Here is a 27,990-nt window from a genome sequence, read left to right as displayed (position 1 = left end):
TTACAAAAATTTCAGGACGGAATTTTTGAATATTTCAGCATAAAAAGATAAAATAAAATGAACCAATCGAGCCAGGAGAGTGCCCCAGAGTCCCTGGATCAGGACCATCTGGTTATAAGCCACGAAACACCGGAACTCATCGCTAAAATGTCAAAATATATCTTCGAACGCCAAGGAATCAAATTGGCGCGTTTTGATGGATTTTGGAGGGATTTTCTGAAGGATTTCCCGGAATTTTCTCACCTGGATGAGACAGATTTGCGCCTTGCATTCGTCTGCAACCTCCTCCCAACGCCCTGTGGGAAGAACACCCACAATTTGCCCAAAGAAGAGTTCTACTATCTCAAACTGGGAGACTGGGATCCAGATGAGCAGGAAGATTCCGATCAGGAAGCTTGTAGGAGATCCTTTTTGGGATCAAGATCAATGGGAGTTAATTTTTTGTTTGTTTTCAGCAACCGCGACCGATGTCTTTGCTACTGTGGCCCAGAAACTCCATCGTGATCGCTTCAGCAATTTGAGTCTTCAACAGTTCGCCCAAAATCTCCGTTCTGAGCTCCATTTGGACGATTTGGATGACTCCGAGGAGACTGATGATGAGTCCTCTGATGCATCAGATATCATGAATATCTCTGACAATTCCTAATTTAACGAAATTCCTTCAATTTTATTCATTTTAATTCGATTTTATTCATAAATTGTAAAAAAAAGTTCCAATTCAGACCGTTAAAACATTTTCAAAAATGTTCCCGATTGCAGCGCTCCGTGTGAGATTTGAAATTAACTAAAATCTGACACATGAATTAAAAATGGCGTAAAAAATATTTGCCAAAGTTGATTTTGTGTAATGTTTTTGTGTTTTTCCCAAGGAAAATTGACAATTTTCACCCCAAATTCATTCCCAATTTGCAAATTAAAAGGTAACCTGCTTGTTTTCATTGCTATTTTTGCGGGAAATTCACGGAGAAATGGGGAATTTCTGCACAAAAGAAAATCAAGTGTCAATGTCATCAATTTCTCGTGAAAAATTGTTTTCTTATTTTGACAAAATAAAATGTGATGAAAAAGTGAAAACACGGGCAAAATGTGCAAAAAGACATGGAAAACACCTTGTTGTTTGTACAGAGCGCAGTGGGCGTTGAGGTGCTTTTGTGCTGAACAAGGTGTTTTCTCTGTTGTGGTTGAGTTTGGGATGAGACTCCGCCCCGAAGTTTCTTGAAGAATTCTTTGTTTTTGCAGCAGATTCATCGAATTGGAGCAACGATGGAGGACGAGAATATTCAGGATAAGGAGAGATTTGCCAGCAGGGAGAATCACTGTGAGATTGAGCGAAGGCGCAGGAATAAGATGACGGCGTACATTACGGAGCTGTCGGACATGGTGCCCACCTGTAGTGCTCTCGCCCGGAAGCCGGACAAGTTGACAATCCTCCGTATGGCTGTGGCGCACATGAAGGCACTCCGGGGAACGGGGAATACCAGCACAGATGGCACGTACAAGCCATCCTTCCTCACGGATCAGGAGTTGAAGCATTTAATCCTCGAAGCAGCCGATGGGTTCCTCTTTGTTGTTTCCTGCGACACTGGGAGGATCATCTACGTGTCTGATTCCATATCGCCGGTGCTCAATCACAGCCAGAGCGAATGGTATGGTTCGTGTATCTTTGACAATGTTCATCCGGATGACATTGAGAAGGTCCGGGAGCAGCTTTCAACGCAAGAACCCCAAAACAGCGGGAGGATTCTCGACCTAAAGACGGGAACTGTTAAAAAGGAAGGACATCAATGTGAGTTTTCCCTTCGTTTCCTCCACAAAAATCACCAACAAATTGAAACTTTTCTCTCAACTTTCTTTGCAGCTTCCATGAGATTGTGCATGGGCTCCCGTCGTGGCTTCATCTGTCGCATGCGAATTGGGAATTTGAATCCCGAAACAATGGCCACGGGGCATTTAAATCGTCTCAAACAGAGAAACTCCCTCGGACAGTCGCGCGATGGACGAAACTACGCCGTAGTCCATTGCACGGGCTACATAAAGAATTGGCCACCAACTGACATGTTCCCCGGCGTCCAGATGGATCGCGGGGTGGACGATGAAATGCACGCCAGCCCGTGCTGCCTTGTAGCCATTGGACGCCTCCAGGTTACATCCACATCTAACCTATCGGACCTTTCGGGGTCACAGAATCAAAATGAATTCATTTCACGTCACACAATGGATGGGAAATTCTCCTTTGTTGATCAGCGTGTCATGAATATCCTCGGCTATGCCCCAACGGATCTCCTTGGGAAGCTCTGCTATGAATTCTTCCATCCCGAAGATCAGAATCACATGAAGGAGAACTTTGAGCAGGGTTCGTACTTTTTATTCAGATGATTTTGAAAGCAAAAAAAGACGTTAAAAATGATTTTTTTGCATCAATTTGCAGTCCTCAAGCAGAAGGGACAAATGTTTTCGGTTATGTACCGTTTCCGGTCAAAGAATCGCGATTGGATTTGGCTAAGAACGCAAGCGTATGCTTTCCTCAATCCCTACACGGATGAAGTGGAGTACATCGTCTGCACGAATAGCTCGGCAAAGTGAGTTGAATTTTATAATTTTTTCACTGATATGAGATTTTAGGGGTAAAGAAGGGAACAGAAAGGAGTTTATTCAGGCCAGTATGAAAGATGATCCTCTATCGCAGAACAATTTTAACCCATTCCATCTTGTAGAGGATCAAAAAACATTGAAGAATCGCGAGAGAACCTCCCCAAAATCCACTGGGATCACATCGAAAAGTGCAAATAAAAATTGCAAAAAAATTCAAATATTGCGACGCCATTTGACATTTTTTTCCCTATAAAAAATGTTTGAAAACTTTTTTGTAGACTTGTCGCTCATTTTCCGTGGAGTTTTTTTCTAGTCAAAATAAATGTTTATTTTTTCGTTTCTGGAGTGATTTCTACATCTGAATCTGTGAAATCTTCTGCTCCTTGGAAGTCTGTGCATCTAATGATACTCTCAAAGCACTGAGAAATCAAACTCATTGGGAGTTTATTGCTGTGAATAATTTCATGAGACTTCCGGATGTCTTTATTGATAATCTCCACGGTGTGGAGGGATTTGGAGATTATGTCCAGGAATTGGAGACTTACTTTTGGTGTTTCAGCCTCCTCAAGAGCGGATGCAACAAGGAGGAGGGCATAGAATCTCTGTTCACTGCCCATTGATTCAATTTCAATGCGTCGGAGCAAATCTTTCGCTTCCGGAGGTCCCAATTTCTCCAGCAAAACCTCATGGGAATTCTGCAGAAAAGATCTCTGAGAGGCAAAATGAAAGTTGAGAATCACTTTTGTCAGCTCCAGGAAGTCATTGCTCTTGGGAAAGATGAATGGGAAGACGGTGATGAAGATTTTGTGGACTTGCTCAGTGTTCCAATCTCAGAAGGAGACTTTCAGGAGCAATATCAGAAATGTCTTCCGTGCTGGTCACGATTTGCTTGATGACTCCGTCGAATGTTTCCGGATACTGACTAATAAACTGATTTCTACATCTGAATCAGGTATATTGCGCTGGATGGGATTCAACTCGGTAAGATTTGCTTAAATTCTCACTGGCAAAGAGGCCCAAGAAATGTAAAAAGATTTGTTTTGATTCGCAAGGGGATGGTTGTATCAACCTCCCTCAGCTTCATTTCACTGTGGATCACCTGATTCAGATGTAGAAATCACTCCAGAAACGAAAAAATAAACATTTATTTTGACTAGAAAAAACTCCACGGAAAATGAGCGACAAGTCTACAAAAAAGTTTTCAAACATTTTTTATAGGGAAAAAAACGTCAAATGGCGTCGAAATATTTGAATTTTTTGGCAATTTTTATTTGCACTTTTCGATGTGATCCCAGTGGATTTTGGGGAGTTTCTCTCGCGATTCTTCAATGTTTTTTGATCCTCTACAAGATGGAATGGGTTAAAATTGTTCTGCGACAGAGGATCATCTTTCATACTGGCCTGAATAAACTCCTTTATTCAAGGAAGAGTTTTTATTTTTATTCATAAAAATGTTGAAATTGAATTAAAAATTGCTTGACATTTCTTAAATTAAATTTTTGATATTTTTCTTCTAATGTTTAATGTTAATTTTCAATGTTTGATTATTATTCTTGAAAATTTTTACATTTTTTTGACACATCACTAACATTTTAACGAATGACGCTTATTTTCTGACGTACACATATTTTTCTTTCAACTTTTGACGTTTCTTCTGTGACATTTGACGTTTGTTCTAAACGTTCGACGTTTTTTTTTATCAAATATTTGTTTAGAAGTCGATTCTATCGCAAAACTTTTCATTTCTTTTTTTACAACTTAAAGTTGTTGTAAGATTTTGACAGTTGGTGTTTTTAAATCATTTTTTTTAGTTCCATAAAAGAAAAAAAAAAGATTTGTTGTTCCATAAAATAGCGAAAAAAAATCTTAAAAGAGCCCTGGAAAAGCAATTTTTCTTTAAAAAAGATAATTAATAAAAGAAAAAAAATATCAAAATCTTGTAAGCTTTTTCATAGAATACCAAAAATCTTATAATTGACAAATTGTAAGAAAAGAAATGAAAAGATTTTTAATGATTGACAATTATTTTTTTTTACATTTTAAATTTATTTTCTAATATTTAAAATTCATTTTAATTTATGGAATTTATTTTCTAACATTTAACTCTTATTTTCTAACGTTCGACATTTTTTTAACTTTTGATGTTTGTTTCAATGTCTGAAGCCTCTTTCTCACGTTTCATATATTTGTTAACGTATGACATTTCTGTTTGACGTTTCATTCAAATACTTGTCACTATTTCTAACGTTTGATGGTATTTTTTAATGATTGACGATTATTTTTTAAAGGTTTTCAATTTCTTTTCTAATATCCAACATTTGTTTTAACGTAGGACAATTATTTTATAAATTTAGAACTTTCTTTTCTAAGTATGACGTTTCTCTTCTAAACAATTTTGTCGTTGTTCGTTTTAATGTCTAACTATTCTATTGTTTGAAATTTTTTAACGTTAAACGTCTCTTTTCTGACGTTTTTGATATTTGACATTTATTCTAAGTTTGACATTTTTTGTCTAACGTTTGATAGTAATTTATAATGTTTGACGTTTCTTGTATGATATTTAACGTTTCCTTTCTAATATCTTACGTTTGTTTTAACGTGTAAGACGCTTATTTTCTCAGGTTTGACATATTATTTAACTTTTGACGTTTTTTTCTGTTTTTGTCTTTTTTTCTAACGTTTAAAAATTTCTTTTCTAATTTTTTTAACGTAATTCTTTTAACTTCTAAAGAAAAATTTTAACTTTCTGAACTTTTAGGGGATGTTATCCTTTCAGTAAGGTATTTAGCCTCTTTGACTACGCCCCTGTGAACCTTCTTTAGAAAGGATAGGAGTTTTAGTTAATTTTCTTTTCTTTGATGATGTTTATTTGAAGATCACTTCATGCAACACAAGAGAACGTCACACCTGATCCCACAGAGCAAGCATATCAAGCACCTGGACTCGATTATTCCCTTCAAAGCAGACGAGATCCTCCAGTTGTGAGCGGTAGGTTTGAATATCCTCTCGTCTCTTCAATTAAATGAAATTCTTGTTCTAAAGTTCCTTTTTCTTTTGCTCCTATCTCAAGGCGTCTACAACCCGCACGAGATGATCCCGCATATTTCCAATCAGAATAACATTCAACGTCCAGGAAGTACCCAAACAACAGCAGCCTACAGTGGCTATGAGATGTCTTCGTCTCCTGTTGGGTAAGAACAACACACAAAATAAATCTCAAAAAAAGTGATAAAAATTCATTAAAATTCGGAACATTCAGGTACGCATCTCCGGGTGCTCCAGCCACTTCCAACACAGTATTAGGACGAATCCATAAGAATAATACGACGTCACCCACTCCAGCGCCCACAGCATGGCCCATACGGCAGGTAAGTGTTTGAATTTGAATTTTGTAGGAAAAGAACGCAAAAAAGAAGATAATTCCTGAAGGAAACTCTCTGTTCTCTGCAGCAACCCGTCACGGAGGGTTATCAATACAATCAGCTGAGTCCCTCACGCTCCCCAAGTGGTCCCACCTACACACAACTCAGTGGTGGAGGACTAAGACCAAACTATCAGACTGCGGAGCCTCCGCACACCAATACAAGTTCGTTCAATTTTACTTTAAAAAAAAATTCATTTGATGGGATTTTTTTAAACAATTTCAACGATTCTTTGCAGATTTATGGGGCTGGCAGGCACCGGGGCAACAACCAGAGCCCGCAGGACCAAGCTCAACGGCCGCCACGGCACACACGGTGTCCATTGTGACGCCAAATAATCCCCAAGGGCAGCCACAGGGGCAGGAACTGTCGGATATGCTTCAGATGCTTGATCAGAGTGGTACAACGTCCTTTGAGGATCTCAACATTAACATGTTCACAACGCCCTTTGAGTAGAATATCACCCACTTTCCCCGGGAAAGCTCTCTTAAACATTCTCCGTGGGAACAAAACCAGAATTAACTTTCTTTTTATTAAGAAAAAAATTGTAAAAAGGGAAAAAGTTTCAAACAATTTGCATACTTTTAGGGGAATTTTGGTAGCATGAAAAGTATTTTTTTTGTATAAATTTTTAGAATCAAAGAAAATTTCAGAATTTGAGTTTTAAGAATATTTAATAAAAAAAAATAATTTTTAACGAAATTTTCACAATAAATGATGAAAAGTTCAAGCAGTTCAAGGCTTGCTTTGTAAAAGAAAGAAATTTTGAAAAAAAAAATTAACGATTCAGAAAAAAAGAAAAAAAATTGAAAATTTGACGAGCAGATGAAAGTTTTATGGTTTTGTTTTAAAATTTCAGGAATTTCAAACTTATTTGAGACTAAAGAAAGTCCCAAATATTATTTTTACGTTATTCATCCCGCTGGATTCCTTACAATCCTTAAGGGGTTAACCCTTTCGCGTCCACTTCAGGAGACTCTTTTCAGTTAGAACGTCTTATTTAACCTTTGCGTGAATTTTATGCATTGGTAACTTGGATAAATAATTAAAATTCTTAAAACAATAATTTTCCGGGTTTTTCATCGGTTAAAAGGGGACTTCTCACCCAGAAATACTCACGTTTTCCAGAGCTTTCGGCTCCGTTAGAAAATCAGTTTCGTCTGTAAAGTCTTAAAAATTTGGAGGAAAAAAGTTTCATATTTGACCCAAAAAACATGAAAGGGTTAAGAGTCTGAATATCATCTTAAAAAGAAAATTTCAGAAATTGAAAAAAAAAACTCAGATTTTTGACTAAAATTACAAAATCTAATTTTTCAATTTGAGAATTATTTGAAATTCTTAAAATTCAATTTTTTGAATAATTAAGTTATTAAATATTAAAAGAGGTTTGGAGTTAATATAATTGACCTAAGTAATTCATTCATTCTTAAATTCACAAGAAAATCAAAATTTTCAGAGTACCTACTCAAAATTGCCCCCTAAAATATGCAAATTGTAAGAAAAAATTTCTTTCAAAAATTAGACAATTTTTCTGGTTATTTTAGAATGTTTTTCACGTCTTTCAGAACTTATTTTTAATATTCTTTTATAAAATCTTCCCCACTAAAACACTATTTTTTTAATTTTTATTTAATCCACCCGACTGTCGTATGGAGTTTCCTATGAAATTCCATGCTCTATTTCCCAATCCCACGTACTTAAAAAAAAAGTCTCTTAAAAAATGCAAAAGTAATGCATTAAATGACCCAACATTTGATGAGAAAATCTTTTGAAAAAAAAAATAGATTTTTGATATAAAAAAATTAAAAGAGAAAAATCTTCTCAATTAAATTAAGTTATTAATAAAATAAGAAATGAAAAATAATAATAATGCATTTTAATATGGATTAAAGAATTAAACGATGACTTTCATATTTAGATATTAGATTATAAGAGAAATATTATAAATAAAATAATATAAAAAATGAGTTAGATAAGAACATTCTCCCCTCTTTTGCAAATTAAGTGCATAGATAGTAAAGAAAAATTAAAAAAAAATTGATGGGAGTAGATAAAAAAGATTAAATTTAGTACGAATATATAATTAAGTAAATAAACATTTTAGAAATATAATTCTTAAGGGCAATATATAAGTAAAGAGAAGAAGAAAAACACGGAAATGTGAATGAAAAAATTTTCGTTGCAATAGCTAAGTGAGAGAAGTTTTTCTCAAATTCCACGATTTATTTAAGAATTTTTCTTTTTATTTCATCTTTAAATAATTATTTTTTAATGATTTTATTACCCGAAAGTTTAGAGAAATAGAATTAAAATACAGAATTTTCTGACTTCTTAACTTACCCATCAGCTTAATTTTTTTTAACAGCATTTCTATTTCACAAAAATCCAGATGAAAATGAAATAAAGAAAAAAAATCCCAGAATTTTCTTAATTTTAAAATATATTTATGTACGAGAATATATTGTTAAAAAAATAATATAAATTACATTGATGACCATCATTCTTGTTGTTTTATTTTTCAATTTTTATACTTTTTAAGTTATTAGAAAAATACAATTTTAGGTTTTTCTCAAAAACACAAAAATTTTAAGTAGCACGCACGTTTTTTTTTCTTTCTTGTTTTTCAAGCATTTTTTAAGCACTTTGTGAAAGCACACAGAGCAGTTTTTTTTCTTTAAATAGTATTTAAAAGGATTTTTTAATTGGATATTGGAGGCACTTCGAATGTCACGAGGTGGCCGGCATTGCGGAATGCTGGCAAATTGTTGGCCGACACAACTTCAACGTTCAATTTGCGGGCTTTCTTGCCCAACTGGCACGATATCGATGTCTCCACGAATACTTTCAGGTCGCTACGGTGGATGCTGTGAAGGAGATGAAGAAAAAAAGAAAAGAAATTCAATGAAAGGGTATTTAGGTTTCGATTTCAGCTTTTTAATTTTTTTTTTGACTTTGTTAGAGCTTAAAGGAGTTTATTCATTTTTTAGGCTCTCATGGCATTCATTAAAAGATTCAACATGGAACGAATGATTCTTTGAAATGAAATCTTTTACAGACAATTTGGGTGAAAAAAAGAAATTAAGAAAAGTGAGACAAGGCTATATAAAGGAGCTTACCCGTTTCTTATGGACAAAACCCATATAAAGAATCGGAAAATTAATGAAAAATTTATTAGAGAAACTTCCCATTTTCTACTAGAATCAGTTGGAATAATTTCTAAAAATTTGCTAAAAAACACAACAAATGACGTCACCAATTTGTTTGTTTTTATTTGCATTAAGCACGCATACTAATGCTTCGTGTATGATTTTTGACGACGCATTTTGGGCTTTATGCAATGAAAGAGACAAAAAAAGCATAGAAGTGACGTCATTGTTCACATTTTTATGACAAATCATCGTCGAATTTTTCCGCTTTTCCCAAATGATCCAATGAAAAAATGTACTGGTAAGCTGACCAAGCTTACGGGAGCTGTGTTTCTTTCAGTGTACCAATTTTGTGAGAGCAAACTAGAACGCGAATTAGTTTAAATACGCGCAAAGTCGGGAAAAGTTGAAAAGTCATACCCTAAGAAATGTTTGGAAGGCCATATCTCGAGAACGGATCCATAGATTTTCATAATTTTTTTTTTGTTTGAAAGGTCTTGAAGTCAGCTATAACATATCGAAAAATGAAAAAAAATTATGTCGCCATTTTCGAAAAATTCGAGTTCGAAATTTTCGAAAACTTTGTTTCTGACTTTAGCGCCTCTTGCGGTCATTTCTCGAAGTTGCAATGTTCTAGACATTTGTAGGGTTTCTCTAAAACTTTCATTTGTGCTTGAGTTGATCAAGATCGGACTTGTAGAACCCGAGATATGACATGCCAACTTTAGAAGGCTATATCTCGAGAACGGATCCATAGATTTTCTTCATTTTTGGCATGAAGCTACATAATATGGTCAGCTACAACATATCAAAAAATGAAGAAAATTTATGTCGCCGTTTTCGAGATATTCATCGAAAACTCATCGAAAATTTTGTTTTTGATTTTTGGCCCCCTAGCGGTCACTTTTGAAACTTCGGATGTTCTAGAGAGTTGTAGGGTTTGTTGAGATCTTTCATTTGACCCCGGGTTGTTCAAAATCGGTCAAGCCGTTTTCGAGTTATGGTCGATTTTCGATGAAAAATTGTGGCGGCCATATTGACTAAACGGCTTGACCGATTTTCGAAAATGAGGTATCGTTGGAAAGGTCTTGATGGCCCCTACAACATATAAAAATTTCAGATTTTTAGCTATAATAGCGGCTGAGATATAGCGAAAACAAAATTTTGAGGTTATTCAAAATGGCGGACGGGGGGGTGGGGGGTAAAATTTGACGTCATAATCGGACGTCTTCCAGTCGACTTTTAAACTTTGCCGTTTACCGCAAGTCTCTATCTATTACCGTTCTCTTGCAATTTAACGTTGTACTACGGACGGCCGGACGGCCGGCCGGAAAAAAATTTTTTTTGGCGCATACGTTTTTTGGAATGTGGGGACCCTAATTCGTGCTCATACCAAGTTTGAGCCCGATCTGACGACTTTCGATTTTGCTCGGCACACAAAAGCTGTGTCTGAAAGAAACACAGCTAAAATAGGGAGTAGTTTCACTGGCAAACTTAGCTTATCCTGAATGTTTATTCTAAAGAAGTTTTCTCATACAAAAACAGGTAAAGTTCTTTTATTGAAATATCTGTAAAAAAAAAACGGGCTATTTCTTTTACTTTTATTGATTTTTATTACATATTTTCGAACCCTTCGTAATATTGTGGGTTCTCAATAAAAATTCTCAATTTATCCTAAACTTCGTTAGCACAACACTCATAAGGGAATTGCTAAATAAACTTTCAAAGTTTTATTTATTGATTTACTTGCTATATAAATGCAAAATATCCATGAATTTGACCTCATTGGCGGCTTCTGTTGTATATTTATTTTCTTTATTGCTTTTATTTTTCGGTTCACGTAAATTTTTCTTTAATAACTCCCTCAAAATTAGGGAAAAATATTGGAATTTGTATCAATTAAACATTCAATTCTAATATTAATAAATTATTTCTCAATCAATTTTATTAACTCTTTCGCATCCAACGTGAAACATAAAAAAAACATTGAAACATGCGCTCTTTTGTCACGATATTTATTCTATAAACGAACTCAGAGGGCATTTTTCATGAAAAACGTCTTCGACTTCTTCTGCGTGAATTTCATGTATTTCTTACTAGAAAAAACAATTAAATTCATAAAAAATGGGAAAATAAAATATTTCATGTTTGGGTCTACCAATGACCTTAAAAACGCGAAAGGTTTAACATTTATAAAAATTTTTATTTTTGTCTTTCATTATTTTTTTTATTCTCTTTTAATTGATAAAATTTTAAAAATTTCTTTAATTTTCTATTGAAGAACCTCAATTTTTTTCCTATATAATGCGACAGCCCGGCTAGCTCAGTCGGTAGAGCATGAGACTCTTAATCTCAGGGTCGTGGGTTCGAGCCCCACGTTGGGCGAAAAAAAATTTTTTTGACTGTATGAATGTCCTTTTCAAATAAAAAATAAACAAAAAATATTCTTGTTATATGAATCATTTGCGTTAATGCTCCATAGATTTGATAGGACTGGGAATTTCGATGCCTCATGCATTAAGGGGTAAAAAAATCACACTGATGACGTCATTATTAACATTTTTATGAAAAATATTTGATTTGCTTTGAAAAATGCTTTTTTTGATCCTTTCAGGCTTATTTTGATTGTTCTTTCAAATATGAGAACTTTTCTCATTTTCCCATACAAAAATGGATAAACTCCTTTCATTTTAATCACATCTTAATATTTTTTAAATTAAATCAAATTAATATTTAAAATAATTCAACAGAATATAGTACTCACTCATAGAATCTCTTGCAGACATTCCCAATGACTTCCCCTATTCTATCCTCGTGCAGTAGCGCCCCATTCTCCCCCTGGAGCGCCACGACGAGATCGTTGTTGTCTGGTGAGTGAAAAACAATGAGTTGATCCCGATCTGGACTCACACTGAGCCCCGTGAGCTGCAAACAAACGAACAACAAATTAATGAGAAAAAAAATCCTTCCGGGAAGGCTTTTCTGCCCAATTCTTTTTTTCTTTTTCTTTGTAACTTACATCCCGTATGGCAATGGAACGCTTCATATTCCGGAACTTTCCCCTGGCATCCTCGAGCTTATAGATGGCATTCTCGGTGATCATAATGGCACGATCGGCACTCTTGTTGAACCGATTGAATTTCTTCACAAATGCCGAAAAGAGGATACTCTTGAAGTTGTCCGTACTCATCATTGTCCTCGCGCTGGCATTGTATGCGTTGTACTGCGAATTCTCCGCTGCGATTGACAAGTAGTTCCCCTGCCATTTGCGATGGAGCCCCAGGTGGGGTCTCTTCCTTCCCAGGGCATGCGCTGCAACGATCTGAAGGCGCAGCGTTGGCCATTCAGAGCGTGGGTATCGCCTGAGGATCATGAAGCAGCGCCACTTTGTGAAAATATCATGAAGGATGCGTTTGGCATCACGCTGAACGAGCTTTTCACTCGGCCATTGGATACTCTTGCCATAGTCCGGGACGTTTCGGGCATTCCTGAAGAGTTTCGCCAACTTCTCCACGTACTTCCGGAGGCGGTAGTTGCGGTAGTGCCGCAGAATCGTGCGTGCTGCCACCATCTTCCGGTAGCGCTGCCGACAGATCCATCCACGAACGTGCTTCTGAATGAGCGTCACAATATGTGGGATCATTTGATTGCGATGCCGTTCCAGCTCAAACACCGTCCCGGGGGTACGAATGAAGATCTTCGAGCGCCCATACTTGACGTCATGGTGGAATTTGGTGTCCTTCATGAGCACCTCAACACCTTCCCGTGCCCCAGCTCCGCGGTAATTGGGCCACGTGTACTGTGAGATCATTTTGTAGCGTCCCAGGAATTTCTCATAGGTCTGCCGATGGGCAAAGCCCGCACGACGCACCCGGACATTCTCCAGCAGCCCTAAGTAGCGCACCTGATGCCGAACGCGTTCTGTGTCAAATTTAGCCGGTGCCTTGATGTCATTGGGCTTAATGCAACGCAGGTAGAAGGGCTCCTTTGTCTTCAGTTGCTTCACGAGCTCCTGCATTGAGCGCTGGAAGAGTGTTCCCGCCGTCAGGGGGCGTTTTGTGATCTGCGCAATATCCTGTGCCCCCTCAGGCCACATTTTGCTCAGGAACTGATCCTTGCTGCTGTACAGGAGACGCTTAAAGTCCTGAAACAGTGTGTCCTTATTCTTCTCCAGGAACCCATCAATGTTGTAAACAACATCACCGGCAAAGTGAACAATCCGGAAATCCTTCTTATGATGCAACTCCTTATCCATTGGCTTCAACTGTCGGCTGCTGTAGTGTGGATGCGTCGCGAGTTTCTTATCCATCGCCTCCAGGAGAATCTCATCATTTATCTTCCCCACATTGAGGCACGCCTCGTCCATTGTTGCAATAATCCCCGTATGGGGCTTCTCGACGAGATCGCAAATTATCTGATTGTTAAAATACTCAATGACCGTCCATTCAATCCCCTCCCGGCGGTACTCTTCCTGCTCCTGCTGCAACACCAACTCAATGAAGAGTTGCTGCAACTTCTCATTGCAGTAGTTTATGCAGAATTGCTCAAAGCTATTCGTGTCAAACACCTCAAACCCATAAATGTCCAGGACGCCAATTTCCCGGAAGTACCTCTGGAGATTTTTATCTCCGGGCGTCGCAATGCCCCGATTAATATGCTCAATGATCCAATCAAAGAGACGCTCATAGATTGACTTGGCCAGGGCATCACGTCCAAATTCCGCCTGTGTGACACTGTGTGCCTTCACCATTACATCCCCACGGGCAGCAATCACGCGCCCCGTGAGCGCATGCCGGAGATCCGTCTCCGTGACACGCAGCAATGTTGAAACATTCTTCAGGGCATTCTGATTTGCAACCTCCAACTTGTCGTCTTCGCCTTTTTTTTTCAAAGGGAGAAATTTAAATAGAAAATTAACCTTTGGATTGCCATGAGGAGTGGTACGTAATGACTGCAAAAATTCTAAGACAGCTATATAGATATGAATCTTTTTGGAAATAAATTCCTTGCTTGTTTGAGAAGATTCTGTAAAAATTTCAGATTAATCTGATCATCAGATGAAAAGTTATTAATAAAAATATAAGAAAGGGGGAATTTAAAAATTGTAGTAACGATAAAATATATACGTTTTTCCATGGATTTTCAGATTTTTCCATTAAAAACACCCACAATATTCTACAGATCAATCTCAATGCCTAAAAGGTAAAAATAAGAGGCTTTTAGTTGCTAACAGTCGAATATTTCTTTCGAAAATTCTAACCTAGAAGTCTTTGAAAATATCAAAGAATCTGTTTAAATATTTTTCTGTGTACTTAAAAGTCAATAAAACTTCCTATTCGATAGAAAAAAATCGTTTAATTTAAAAAAAAATACATGGGGTCGATCATCAACCCTATGGCGATGCGCGTGAGTATTTTGATCGTAGCGTTCCAAAGGTTAAAAAAGATTTCTTTTTTTTTTTTTTTTGAAAAAATGGTTAAAAAAGATCGAGAAAATTCCCTTAACTTTAACCCTGGAGGATTTAACCAATTTTATTTTTTTAAATCTTCAAAAAAAAAGGCCTTGTGGCTTGAAAAGGCTGGGGCAGTAAAGCTATAAAATAAAAAAATCTTCAAAAGATAAAATTCTTTTTATCATAAATTTTACATTTATATGTGTTGAGAAGTTTAATTTTTTACTTAAACTTCGTTGAAAGGAAACCTTTGGAAACATTTTCTTTTTTAGAAAAAAAAAAAATAAGGTAAAAGTTTGAGATTAGAAATATCGGATCCTTCAAGGGTTAAACAAATTTCATTGGCAATGGTCTTTATTCAGCGACCAAGAAACCCTTAAATTCGTTAGAAATCTTGAATTTCAGTACAAAATTTAAAGATTTCAAGGGTTTCTTGGTCGCTGAAAAAGGCCCAATATGTAACATTATTTGTCCCAAATGGATTGAACAGAGTTCCCTTTCAGGGCTTGAAAAATGTTCCAAAAGGATAAAATGTCTTCTTGTGAAATCTCTCAAAGAAGAAGAATCACAGAGTGAGAATTCAGAACATTCAACAATTTTAGCAGAAAAAAATTCCGCAAATCTCGATGCGTGCCCATGAGCGAGAAAATTGGGCGGGAAAGAGATTAATTTTGTGACAAAGACACAGCTCAGCAGTGCGTGGTAATGCAGAGGAATCCCCGCTGAAGAAGAATGTCTCTCAAGTAGCTCAACACTTAAGTTAAAAAAAAAAAAGAATTCTCATGCGGATTACAATCGTGCACTTTTAATCTCTTCCCTCAATCTAGAGCTTTGAGAAATGAGGGAATTTCTCAGAGTGAGCACTTACAGGTGCAGAGCATTATTATAATTTACCGTGAAAAACGTACTTTGCATAATATTCTTTTAATTAGAATAAAATTCTAAAGAACGTGATGAGACTGATGAGGAGCAATTGAACTGAATTAGTTTAAAAAAAAATACGTATTCAAATAATTAAGAAGATTAATTCCTTTTTTTAAATCCATTTAGAATAAAAAAAAAACTGAAGAAATCGAATGAAAAAAATTAAAAAGACGTTTGAGAGAAAAAGAAAAAAAATAAGGTAAAACTCTATTATATCCTCCATCCCAGGGTTGAAAAGTTTATTTAACAAATGTTTTTTATTTTAACCTCTAGGCCGCCAAGCGGGGTCGTTGAACGACCCCAGCCCTATATTTCGTGCTATAACTTAATAAATATAAAAGATACCATTCCCATCTTTTGGAAATAAGTTCTTTGGTTATCTGAGGAGGTTGTGTAAAAATTTCAGCTCAATCCGTCCACCACAAGAAAAGTTATTAAGGAAAATGTAGAAGAAGGGAATTCAAAAATTGGTGTAACGGCCATGCTGCGGAAAATTTCTCAGAATGAAGTTAGTCACATCATAAATCATATGGTTGAAGGGGGTTGAAGGGTTGTGTTTACTTTCTCACTTTACCTTCTCAGTGTCAGAATTATCGCGAATAAGTAACATAAACAACATAAAACATAATTAGAAGCATATAAGTGTGCAAAACAATAAAGAATATTCGAGAAATATTGCCATTTATCACGGTGCGGGTAGTGAGGGGAATGTGGGGAAGTAGTGAAAAAAAATAGCAGTTGCGGTCAACTTCGTGGCAAATTTCTCACGAAGAAAGTGTGAAAAATGAGTGAAAAATGTTTTTCCCTAATATCTTCTTCTGCGTGTTTCCGGGTGGAGAATTTGTGATGCAAGGGGCAAGAGGACTATATAAGGAGTCTAAAGGTAGTGACCCGACAGTTCCCGGTTGTATGGTTTATGAGAAAATCGACTTCCTTCTTGGGGTCGTTCAACGACCCCACCTTGGCGCTCTAAGGAAGCTCCAAGGTCTTGGCGGCCAGCAGGTTAATTAATCAATAAAAATTCAGAAAACTTTCATTTTTTTAGATTTATTTTCCTCTTGATTTTCTCAAGATTTTCTTGAACCGAAAAGTTCAATTAAATCCCGCTGAATCCTACTGACTCATATCCTTGTCCTACGTCATTCCACAGGTAAAATTTCCGGAAGTAATTGCTTAATGGGTTACTCGTCCTGCCATTTCTTTTCTACGAAAACTATTTGACACACTGCCAGTCCGCTTAGTACGCTCTCAGTAATTTTACTTAATTTGAAGCATTTAAAGCCCTTTTTCTGCATTTAAATCCATCAATTACCTTCATTGACGTATCAAACTGCATACAATTGGAAAATGACTTCATTTTAACCCATGCTAACGAGGTCATAGATCTTCTGTACCTAGGACCTTCATTTTCTAGAATTTGACTAATAAACCTATAAGAAATATAATTCCTGAAAATAAAATTTTTAGCCCCCATGGGGGCGTCGGTAGACACCGTATGATATATCATACGTTTAACGAAAGGGGGTTGAAAAAATCCAATTTTTTCTCAGTGTTGAAACAACGTCTTTAATTAATATAAGTGCATAAATTACATAATTTATGTTGAAATTAAGTATTTTGGCTAGATTTTGGACCACAATTAATTAATCGATCCAATAGAACACCAATCCTTGGGTTTCAGAATCAACTCACCGCGTTCTTGTAGAGTTCTAGCTCTAAGAATATAGAAACTGAACTTGTCCTGAATCCCGCAGTTATCCTCATCGCAAACAGTTGCGTAGCCAGGAAGTAAAATAACCATCTCATGTTGCATGGTTTGCTCTAGGACGGAGACTTCTGGTGAATATGCTGACAAGTCTCCGGACAGAGCCGGATGTACTATCCTTCTTCGTTCTCAAACCTACAAAAATCACGATTTTTGCTATAATTTTTATATTTCCTGGTATTAGGTACTTATTAATACTTACGATGTACCTGATTTAGCACTTCCTGGCATTCCTTTTCACTGCAATTTGTATTTTTATTCCCAAACCCTTAGATCTTCCTTCACAGAAATAAACTCGCACTTTAACCTAAAAAGTACCTCAATTCAACCAACGTATGATATATCATACGCAGATGTTTATCGCGTAAAATATTAAATAATTTGCGGCCGGAGACGGATATTTTAGTTAATTCACAAAGTTTTATTAATAATTAAGAGATTTTGCACAAAATATTGTGGAGAAAAAGGGAATTGTCACTTGAAATACACACATTTTGGTTCCCGGACAACATTGCAATTGGATACACTTAGATTTTTGTCAAAAAATAATATTATTTTATGTTTTTGACACCCAGGAAAATTAATATAATAAGTTAAGGGTCCATAAAAGTGGAAAACACTAATCCGGAAGGAAAATTTTGCGAATTCGCGTCACAAAAATTAATCAAAAACTACCAATTTTGCGTATGATATATCATACAAAAAGTGAGGATGGGTTAAGTATCTTTGAATTTTTACACGAAAGATCAACCCACACATTAACGATGCATGTTTACGGAACGAATATTACGCAGAATGTTTGCGAATTCTTTCTGCGAGAAAATAATTATTTAAGGTTAGATTTCGAGAATCATCCTCCACCTATTTTGTAAACTTTTTCCTGACTTTTGTATATAATATTTTTTAATGTTTTGTACAAATTAGTTTTTAATAAATTTACTTTTTTAGATCAATTATTATGTACAGAATTTTTTTTCATTTGTGATAAGGCTGTAAAAAATATTTTTTTTTTAATGCATTTTAAGTGTTTTTCTCATTGAGTTGTTGGAAATTGGAAATTCGGCATTGGTTTGAACACTTCACGAATATGGATGAATATTCTCAATAAACTGAGTTTAACTCTGAATATTCTTTAATAATTCAAGTGTTTAATATTTTTTAAAGCATAAACTACAAGTAAACGCTCCCGAAGATTATGAGGATTCGAAGTATTCCATAAATAAATTCGTAGGGGAACGTGGCCCAATTCGGACCGCCGCCCAATTGCGACCGCCCCTTTTTCTCGTAAATGACGAAATATTATAAAATTAGTTTCACTACATTATGAAGATATTATCGTAAGGTAATGTTAGCGCCTAAAATAAATTAATTTGGTACACAACAGGACGAATTAAAAATCAAAATTCATTTTCAGCACTTGGCCGACATTTTCTGATTTTAGAAACTAAGTTGATATGAGTTTTTTTCCCACTATTATGTCTCATATTATGCCGCGTTTCTGTAGCTTAGAGGGTCTAGTTTATTACTTGATTTATAATTTTTTGAAAGATTTTAGGTATTTTAAGTAATTAAGTGAAAATGTTATACATGCAGAATGGTCTAATTGCGACCCCCAAAATGTTCCAATTCGGACCGTCTATTTCCACCACTCACCACGGTAAAGCTGTCGCGCGTGCGTGTAGTAGTGTAGAAGTGTCTTTCTTACACAGACCGCGCTGTGTTTTGATTTCGGGAAAAGCAATATTTTTTCACGTTTATTGAAAGTTTTTTCGCAGTGAAAATGTTCCTAAAGCCAAAGGGGAGTGTAGTTAGTGTAATTTACGCATTCCTCAGAAGAATTTTCGTGGATTTTCTGCGAATTACGTTAGTGAGTGCGCAATTGTCGGTGTGTGTGAAAGTGTGTGTAGTCACCTCAAGGGCGAAATGTCAAAACAAATGTGGGGAAAAATGAAAATAAATTCTTGATTTTCCGGCTTTTCCGGGTAATTCATGGTGTTTTTCCTATTTATAGTAGTGATAAAAGTGATCTACTAGTGAAAAACCCACAAATTACGGCAAAAACAGGGGGTCGCAATTGGAACACTCGGGGGGTCGCAATTAGAACACCGTGGTGAAAAAGTGCAATTTTAGCAACTTTTTTTAATTCCATTATTACTCAGAACAGGTAAGAGTTAGAAGGTTTGCATCTATAGAACAAAGTTAGCCTATTAAATGACCTTTCCAATGGTACCAAACTTGGAAAGATTTAATTCATTTTAATATGACTTTTTTCAATCCTTCTGAAACAGAATTTAGGGGGTCCGAATTGGGCCACGTTCCCCTATATTTTATAAATATTCCGAATATATAATTATATTCACAAAAAATTTATCAGATTTTTTGCGAAAATCCTCAAAATAATCTTTACGTTAAAATATTTTTAATATTTGCAAAATACTTGAATTGTTCCTAAATTAATCGGAATATTCTTTAGGTAATATTGTTTCAACTTATTTTTAACAAGAGAAGAAATATTAAAAGAAGAAAATGAATATTCGTTAAGTATTTACATGATATAAAACTCAATAAATCTAACAAGAATTGAAAATAAAAAATATCCTATTCTTAATATTTTTAAAATATTCCGAATATTTGCAAAATTATTCAGAATATTTATGATTGATTTTATCCACATTTCGGTTCAATTTTTTCCCTAAAAAACCTTAAAGCGAATGAATCAAATAAACAAATTAAAAAAAAAATGAATCTAAAAATGTTCTTGAAATTCTTTTACTAAAAATTTTTGTCCTATTTCAATTCATTGGCCCCACCGTGTGATTTTCATTCTACTTCTTATCTAATGCTTCCGTCAATGGAATTATGATAAAATGAATTGAGAATTCCACGAAAATTCAATAAAATCATCACCACGAATGCACTTTGCGCCGGAGAATATTAAATTAATATTATTCCCATCTATTTGTGCCCTCTTTACACTATGTCGCAATGTATCCAGGTTGGTCATCAATTAGAGGCAATTAGGTCAAATTATCTCCCCCAATATTGCGTAAGCAAATGAACAAACGATTGCATTGATATGATAGAAAATCTTCTATTGAAAAAAAAAACTTTTTACTCACTTTTAAATTGAACATTCCCAAGCCAGAGAATGGCTGCGAGGAGTCGCCAAATGGTTTGAATTTCATCAGCTGTAAAATGCAGGGATGTCAGGGCAGCCAGGGTGGTCTTGAAGTTGGCCTTCTCCGTGGCATCGATTGTCCCCTGACTTGTGTAGTGAAATTGGCTCGGATTGCGTGACAAGCAGAGATCCTTGAGCTCCTTGTCCGTGGCCCCATTGAGGAGTTGGTAGAAACAATGGAAATTCCTCTCACCCGGAAGTTGCTGGATTACGCGGGATTTCTCAAGGAGATACTTCGTCACAACCCCACCCACGGGATCGGCTTTGAAGTCAAACACAATCTCCATGTACTTCCCGAAACGACTTGAATTGTCGTTGCGATTTGTCTTTGCATTCCCAAAGGATTCCAGGAGGGAATTGCTCTGAATCAGGACATTCCGAACCCTGTGTGAAGGATTGGAATGAGGGAGAAAATTAGGAAAATCTAATTCAGTGAATTTATTCAATTTTAGGAGAATTTTTGAGCCTAAAATGGACAATGAAACTTTGGGAAACCGCCACAAGAGGCGCCTTAAAAATAATTTTAATGAATATCTCGGGAACGGCTTTATCGATTTTCTTTAAAATTTAATATGTTTTAGCTGAGGTCAAGACCTTTCGACCTTTCGAAGAATTCTTTAAAATCTATTTAATTTTTCTTTGTTCCTCCTAAATTTTGTAAACCATGAAGCCTCTTAAATAATAAAAGCTCCCGTAAGCTCGATTAGCTTATACAAATTCATTTCTCTGAAGACTTTTCAAACATTTCATTCACCATTTAAAACCAGATCAAAACGACAATTTCATGCTAAATTAACAAAAAATAAATCCAAAGAATAATTCAAGTTGATTTTGCGCCTATTTGCAGCACATTTGACGTTGAAGCACGGCCAATCAAAGAACAAACAAATGGAATTATAGAGCAATAAAGGAAAAATGTTTGAAATTGTTGCAATTTGTTGCACATTTCAGCAATTTCTCGCACAAATGTTTTCATAAAATTAGATAAATTCATTCCATACTTTCATTTTTTGTTGTTGTTCCACGCAATTAGAGAAAAAAACGTATTTCCCAATGACTTTAGCAATAGAACATTAAATGTTATTTTGTTGTGCGGCATGGTTAGAAAGCTTAAAGAAAGAAAAAAGTGTCTCACCGTTGTATTTGAGCTTGACTCTCGGGATTTGTTATAGCTGCGATGTATTTCATAATAATCTTGGATGCTTCGGTCTTTCCCGCTCCAGATTCTCCTGAAATGATCACGCATGTGTCGCTATTCTTCTGCTTTATGGCACGATAGGCAGCATCGGCAAGGGCAAAAATATGCGGAGGATTCTCAAAGAGTTCCCTGCCTGGAAGGAAAATTGAGAGGAAAATCTTAATTTTCTTCTTTGTTTTGGCTTGAAAAATTCCCCCGTTGAATTTAATCAGTTGATTATTATTTTTATCAAGCTTCTTCAACTCAAGTTTCTTCTCTTCTTACACTCCAGAAAAAAGGAGAAACAATAAATAAAATATTATTGAAGAGTTCCCGATAAGATTAGAAGAACGAATTACATAATAATTCGCACAATAATGGGGCAAATTGATCAATAAAAAACGGAAAGTGTGGCGACATGACGGGAAATTGATTGGAGAAGAGAACGAAAGAAGGGAAGAGAAAATATTGTCAATAAAAATGACGAGACAGGAAGAACATTAAAAGGCACGCAGCAAGTGGAGGCCAATTTTAGCTCCTCGCGCCTCTATCATTGCCATTTTCATTTTCATTTCTTTCTTCTTTTCACTTCATTGAGGAAAGTGATGCTAAAATTACTCCATTAACGCATCTTTGGCATATTTAAGAGAAGAGAGAAAAAGGCAAATTTGCACTTGAGACGCGCTTAGGAGTAAAAGTTATTTTTTTTCTGTTTATTTAACAACAAAAAAAAACATTTTTCTTCACACTTTTGCACGCTGCCCCGTAGAGAGAGGAAGAAATATGTAATACTTTTAGCAAATAAAAGATGTCCAAGCGGGAGACTTTTGGGCGTGAGAATTTTATTATTATTTGGGAGCTTTGGGAAAAGGTTGAATGTAAAGTTAATCGATCGTGTTAAAATATAGTAAGGAAAACTGAGGAATTTTTTTTCGAAGAAAAAAAAAGAATTTTAAAATAAAAAATCTGCAGAACAAGGAAAAAAATATTTAAGAATAAATATCCAAAAATTATCTTATTTATTAGCTATACCTTTTTCAACAAAATTAAAAATTATTAAGAATCCAAAGGATGTTTCATTAACTTGCTAGAACGTTAGATGTTGGAACGTAGTTAGACGGATTAAGAAATAAGTCTGAATTATAAGATTTTTCTGTTTGTTGTTAGATTCAGACAATTGAAGGTTCTAAAAAGTTCTATTGCAACGTCTTAAATTAAAAATTAAACATTTTCTAACTCAGAAATCTTTTACAAAGATCCTTAATAATTCCTATCGAAGTATTTTCCTTATACGATACGATTAAAGAATGAAACAAACTGTTAAAAAGTTTAAAATAATTTTTTTTCCTGAACACCTAAAATTTTATAATTCTTGACCTATTAGAGATAAATGGATTTTTTTATAGAATCGACTCTTTGTTTGAAAAATTTAAAGTAGAAATTTCTAAAAATGACGATAAAAAGAATTCAAAAAAAAATTCATGAAAAAATCTAAAATCATTTTAAAAATTTTTAGTAGAAGCATAAAATCCATTACCTACTCTAAAATGCTATGCCTTACCCCTATCCCTTCTATCTTATTTAATTCAATTTATTAAATTATATTAAGATAACCTCATCACGATCTTTGGAGCATACGCTGACCTCACAAACCTAAGCATTTAAGCATTATCTCTTCCTGAATTTACAAGAAAAACTTTTAAATGTTTCTGTTTAGATTAGAAGGTTTAAGATTATTCATACAAATTATCTTGTTTTCTTTGCTGCTATTCTTTAGTCAGTTTTTCCTTCGATTAAAATCAATAGAAAGGATTAAGAAAAATCATTAAAAACATTTTACAAGCTAAATAGTTCTTCTTGTGGTTAAGCCGTATCATTCCCTGACACACTAATCGCACAATTCTAATACATAATAATCCATTATTTTTAAAACTTTTAATTGAAATTGATTTGGAGAATTGAAAGCAAAAAAAGTCTCAAAAACTATTATTAATTTTAATCTATTGGCGATAGTTTATTTTTGGCAAAAAATGTACCTAATCTATCATTTATTTTTAGATAAAACAAGACCAATATTTCAAATGAAAAATCAATCAATCAATAAGGAAGTGAACGCGTTTATTGTGGGTCAAGTCGAACAATACTCAAACTTTGAGTCTCAAAGTGAAAGGTATGGCCGTATCAGCTACAAGAAGGTAAAAAAAAATTGCCAAAAATAATTAAAAAATCAAGAATAGATTTTTAGCTTCAAAAGCGCTCATCTCTCATTCAGAAATTTAGTTTTTTGATCAGAAAATTTTTCATTTAACCAGGAGAATATTTTTCTCACCAAAAGACTAATTTACTGATCAATAAATTTTCTTCCCAATAAAATCTCAAATGCATGCAAAAGGTGGACCACTAACTGTAGGTGTGAAGTCACTGTGTTAATGACATTCATGGCTCAAAGATGAAATGAATAAAAATAAATTATCACATTTTATTTTATATAATTTCCTTTGAATTTTAATGACTTTTCCTCCAAGAAAATAAATTAAATTTATCCAGTAAAAGGAAGAAAATTTCCTTTTAAACCATAAATTCTAAGACATTGATATCATACTCCCCCCTTATCAGTCTCTATGGAAGTGGGTTGATGTTGAATCAGAGAAATTTGTCAATGTGGGTGGGACACGAGCACACAACTCAATATAGTTTAATAGAAAATTCAACTGATAATGGAATTTTTAAGTAAATTTTGTGTTTTATGGAAAGAAAACTGATGAGCTCACCTTTGTACTTGTTAACATTGTCCGTCCCGTAGATATTCATCTCCCGGTAGGGATTCATGGAGACGCACACCTCCCCGATGTACGTGTAAATCACATTCGCTTGGAATCTGTGTCCAGGAATAACAAAGAGTTTTTAATAAAAAAAAATTCCAAGGAAAAATCTTTGAAATTTTTCACCTTTTCCGCAGGTTCTCCACAATTTGTTCCTCCGTGAGCTCCGTGAGGAGCACGAGGTCGTGCACCCCAACCTGGGACTCCGTGATAACCATTTTAGGGGCACGTTTGTCGTTTCTTTCTTTTTAGCTGTGTGGACTGGAGGAAAAAACACTCCTTGGGGGAATGTGAGTCACTCTTTTAAGGGCGGTGTTGTATCTTCACGCGGGCACCTGTTCAAGGCAACGAGACAATCATCACACTGAAAAGCTGATTAGCACTTTATGCCACCCAAACCGATATTCTCCACACAACACAAACTGATAAAGAAAGCGCCCTCTCCTCGCGGCTTTTCCCTCTTCAAATTTCTTATCAAATTGATTGAAAATGTTCAATTTTTCACGTTCGCGCGGGAAATTCTCAACGGACCTCACACCTTACCACGGGTCAGCATAAAACTGACTAAGCGCGCGCGAAAGTTCCCTCCATCGCGTTACAAGGTACTCGCGCAATGCTTCTATTGAGTCATCGCGGCGTGAATTTTCTTACACACAGTTTAGTCATTTTAATGGTCAATTGTGAATATTTTTGTGGCCTCACATGTCTCGTGCGCGCGTTATTTCAATGCACATTTTAAATATGGAGAAAATCACTTTAAAATATATTCATTCTCAATAATCTCTGTGAGAGATCTTCCAATCGCCAGATTGAGATTTGATGCAAAATCAAAAATCTTGCAATATGATTCTCTTGTTGAGATAAAGCTCAAAGATGTTGTTGATGCATCATCGTCTCAGGGTTAACATCTCCAACTTGCTCCCATCGACTCTTAAACTATTTTGCTTGTATACATATTAAAATGTATTTTCTACTAAAATAAAATGACGTAACCCCATTCACGTAAAACTGAGTCACAAAATCTCTCGCAGTCAGTGAGATTTATGGATTGACGATGGGATTTTTAGTTAATAGATTTATAATATTTTTTTTTTATTCTTCAGGGTTAATTCAAAACACACGGAGAATTTTTCATTAATAAAAATCAAATAAATAAAAGAAACTTTCCATTCAATACTTTATATTGCAATGAAATGGATTTTTATTGAAGTTTGGAAAGATTTATTGAAAATTTCCTAATAAATTCTTTTGAAAAAAAAAAATTAAAATTGATTTTTCAGTCCATGAAGGAAATTCCTTGCACACCTTTTGGGAAAATTAAATAGGGGAGCCCGGGGCAATATAAAACAATTTTTTAATTCAAAAATTGAAATATTTTCATTAAATAAATAAAAAAATACAAAATTCTATCTTCCCTCTTGTCTTTTATTCCTGCAATTAATCGTCGTTACGATGCAGAAGGAATCTTCTTCAGGCCTTGAAACAAGAATTATTTCAGGGAATATTTAAAAGTAAAAAAGGAGAATTCTGTGATATTTTTTGCTGCTTAAATGTTGCAAAAAAAATTCTTTCCCAACATGTTAAGAATAAACCAAATGTTAGAGATTTGATTTTTTACACGATGCGTAATAAATTATATATGAGGCCTAAAAAGTTTACCCGGCTGGTCTATAGTTGTTTCCTTAACGAATTAAAAAGGAATAAGTTGTAAAATATTTACCCGACCGGACTAGAGACAAAAGATAATGCTTTATACTTCAAATTGGAAAGAGTTGTTAACAGACAAATGAAAGATTCGTTCTTCTGGAATCATTAGCAAAGAAGAAGATGAATTTAATCGAATAAGTTCAAATCGACCATTAAATGAGACGTATAGAAGACGTATAGACGCATAGAAGTGTCGAAATCTTTGGCTGCTTTGGAAAAACTTGCTAAGATGCATTTGAATTGATCCACGGTTTCTTTAGCTGTCGTTCCAGCAACAACGTTGCCTCTATTTGTCTGTTAACAACTCTCATCTGCTTTTGATTTATCAAGTTTTGCGGAATCAGTTTAGAATTCTTCACACTTTCGGAACAGAACATTAAAAAAATATATATTTACCTACAAAAAATACTAAATGTGTGCCAGTCGGGAAAATTTCCAACGTAATTAATTATTAAAAAAAACTTAATAACTTTTTTGAATAAGAATTTAAAAAAAGAGTAAAAATTTAAAGAAGAGTTCTTTCTCAGAATATTTTTCTCTATCTTGCCTAATCATTTCTTTTTTATCTAAATTCTTCCAATATCACAACTTTACCCACGTCTTCCCTAAGTAAACTCCGAAGGAAGTAAATCATTCTTAACCTTCTCAACTTAATTATTTGGCGCTATTAATAAACTCCCCTTGATTTAATTTTAAAAACTTCAATCCCATGTAAACTGAACCGAATTTTTCATAATTTTACGAATCATCTCTAACGGAATTTATTCCGTTCATTTGCATGGAATTTAATATTTCGAATGAGAATCTTATTGGAAGTGCGTGGACTTTGTGGTGCGACCTCCCTCACCTTGAACCGCTGATTTGGCTCTTTTTCAAATAGGAGAAAAAAAAAGAAACCACATAAAGCACTTTCAGCTGCTCAAAAGTATAAAAAAAACATAAATTCCTTCAGACCCAATTTTTACTCCAAAACTCTTCAACGAATGTTTAACATTTTTTGAAGCCAAAAAATTTTGTTATTCAAATCACGTTCTTCACGAAGGTTTTTATCGGGTTTTATTGCACCTTCGTGCCAAACCGGAACGATGAGTCACGTCAACAAAAAAATCCACCCGAAAAAAATCTTTCAATTTATTCCAAAGAACTTCATCATCACGAGTTTCCATTCACGCACGAACACTGGAATTTGGAGGAATTTTTCTTCTTTTTTTTTGCGTAGAAAGAGTGTTCTATAAATAGGCTAAAATATGATGCGGAAGCAGCAAAGAAATCACTCTTTGTCCATAAAAATCCGTCTTGACGGTCGCGCGACGATTTCTTTTGCTTTCAAGTGCCTTTTGCGAGGGAAAATTTCGCGATGAAAATTAAATTGATCGCACTGCATACTTCGCGAGTAGATGGAGAATTGTTTGGTGGATTTTACTGCACTTACTTGGGAGGGAAAATGTTTCAAATAAAGCCGGTGAAATCAGTCTTGCGGAAAGCCCGAAGAGTGAGCTCAACAACTGCTCTCTGGCCTGATGATGTGGTGTCAAACATGCCCCAATAAATAAAACTCAAGCAATGTTGAATCAAATAATAACCTCAACGTTGAGTTGATTTGCAATGAAAATTGGGAGAGCAATTAATTTGGAATATTATAACTTTTTCCTCTTTTTTTTTTTTAATTTTTATGTGGGCTGAACGATATTCTGACATTCACACAGCTAAAAAATGTACGGGTAAGCTGACCAAGCTTACGGGAGCTGTGTTTCTTTCAGTGTACCAATTTTGTGAGAGCAAACTAGAACGCAAATTAATTTAAA

At 35.0% G+C, this 27,990-nt stretch overlaps 4 protein-coding genes and 1 non-coding gene across 8 annotated transcripts in view; 4 read left to right on the top strand and 1 right to left on the bottom strand.

Annotated features, from left to right (window-relative positions):
- Positions 1-27,990, top strand: part of LOC129792945 (beta-1,3-galactosyltransferase 5) — a 1,144,668-nt gene that overhangs the window by 102,682 nt on the left and 1,013,996 nt on the right. The window lies entirely within an intron of this gene.
- Positions 10-800, top strand: LOC129792993 (uncharacterized). The gene is made up of 2 exons (XM_055832514.1): positions 10-397; positions 456-800. Exons 1-2 carry the CDS (start codon positions 58-60, stop codon positions 644-646), a joined length of 531 nt encoding a protein of 176 aa, XP_055688489.1. The 5' UTR covers positions 10-57; the 3' UTR covers positions 647-800.
- Positions 794-8,514, top strand: LOC129792911 (aryl hydrocarbon receptor nuclear translocator homolog). 4 transcript variants are annotated; one of them, XM_055832327.1, is made up of 9 exons: positions 794-920; positions 1,243-1,786; positions 1,859-2,353; positions 2,429-2,579; positions 5,468-5,580; positions 5,663-5,783; positions 5,852-5,960; positions 6,043-6,178; positions 6,253-8,514. In XM_055832327.1, the coding sequence occupies exons 2-9, from the start codon at positions 1,264-1,266 to the stop codon at positions 6,468-6,470; spliced, it is 1,866 nt and encodes a 621-aa protein (XP_055688302.1). In that variant the 5' UTR covers positions 794-920; positions 1,243-1,263; the 3' UTR covers positions 6,471-8,514. The 4 variants fall into 4 exon arrangements, with proteins under 4 accessions (XP_055688302.1, XP_055688301.1, XP_055688299.1 ...); XM_055832326.1 differs by having other exon boundaries at positions 1,240-1,786; XM_055832324.1 differs by having other exon boundaries at positions 1,240-1,786; positions 6,022-6,178.
- On the bottom strand, positions 8,437-27,734 carry LOC129792893 (unconventional myosin ID). Its single transcript, XM_055832305.1, has 8 exons — positions 27,618-27,734; positions 24,605-24,813; positions 24,428-24,534; positions 21,615-21,810; positions 20,421-20,863; positions 12,180-14,038; positions 11,925-12,085; positions 8,437-8,878 (listed from the first exon to the last, which is right to left on the bottom strand). The coding sequence occupies exons 2-8, from the start codon at positions 24,694-24,696 to the stop codon at positions 8,713-8,715; spliced, it is 3,024 nt and encodes a 1,007-aa protein (XP_055688280.1). The 5' UTR covers positions 24,697-24,813; positions 27,618-27,734; the 3' UTR covers positions 8,437-8,712.
- On the top strand, positions 11,473-11,545 carry Trnak-cuu (transfer RNA lysine (anticodon CUU)). Its single transcript has one exon. It is a non-coding gene; the product is annotated as a tRNA-Lys (tRNA).

This window comes from Lutzomyia longipalpis, chromosome 3, assembly GCF_024334085.1.
Source record: "Lutzomyia longipalpis isolate SR_M1_2022 chromosome 3, ASM2433408v1".
NCBI lineage: Eukaryota > Metazoa > Arthropoda > Insecta > Diptera > Psychodidae > Lutzomyia > Lutzomyia longipalpis.
The sequence above is the reverse complement of the archived record's forward strand: the minus strand, read 5'-3'. Positions and strand labels throughout refer to the sequence as shown.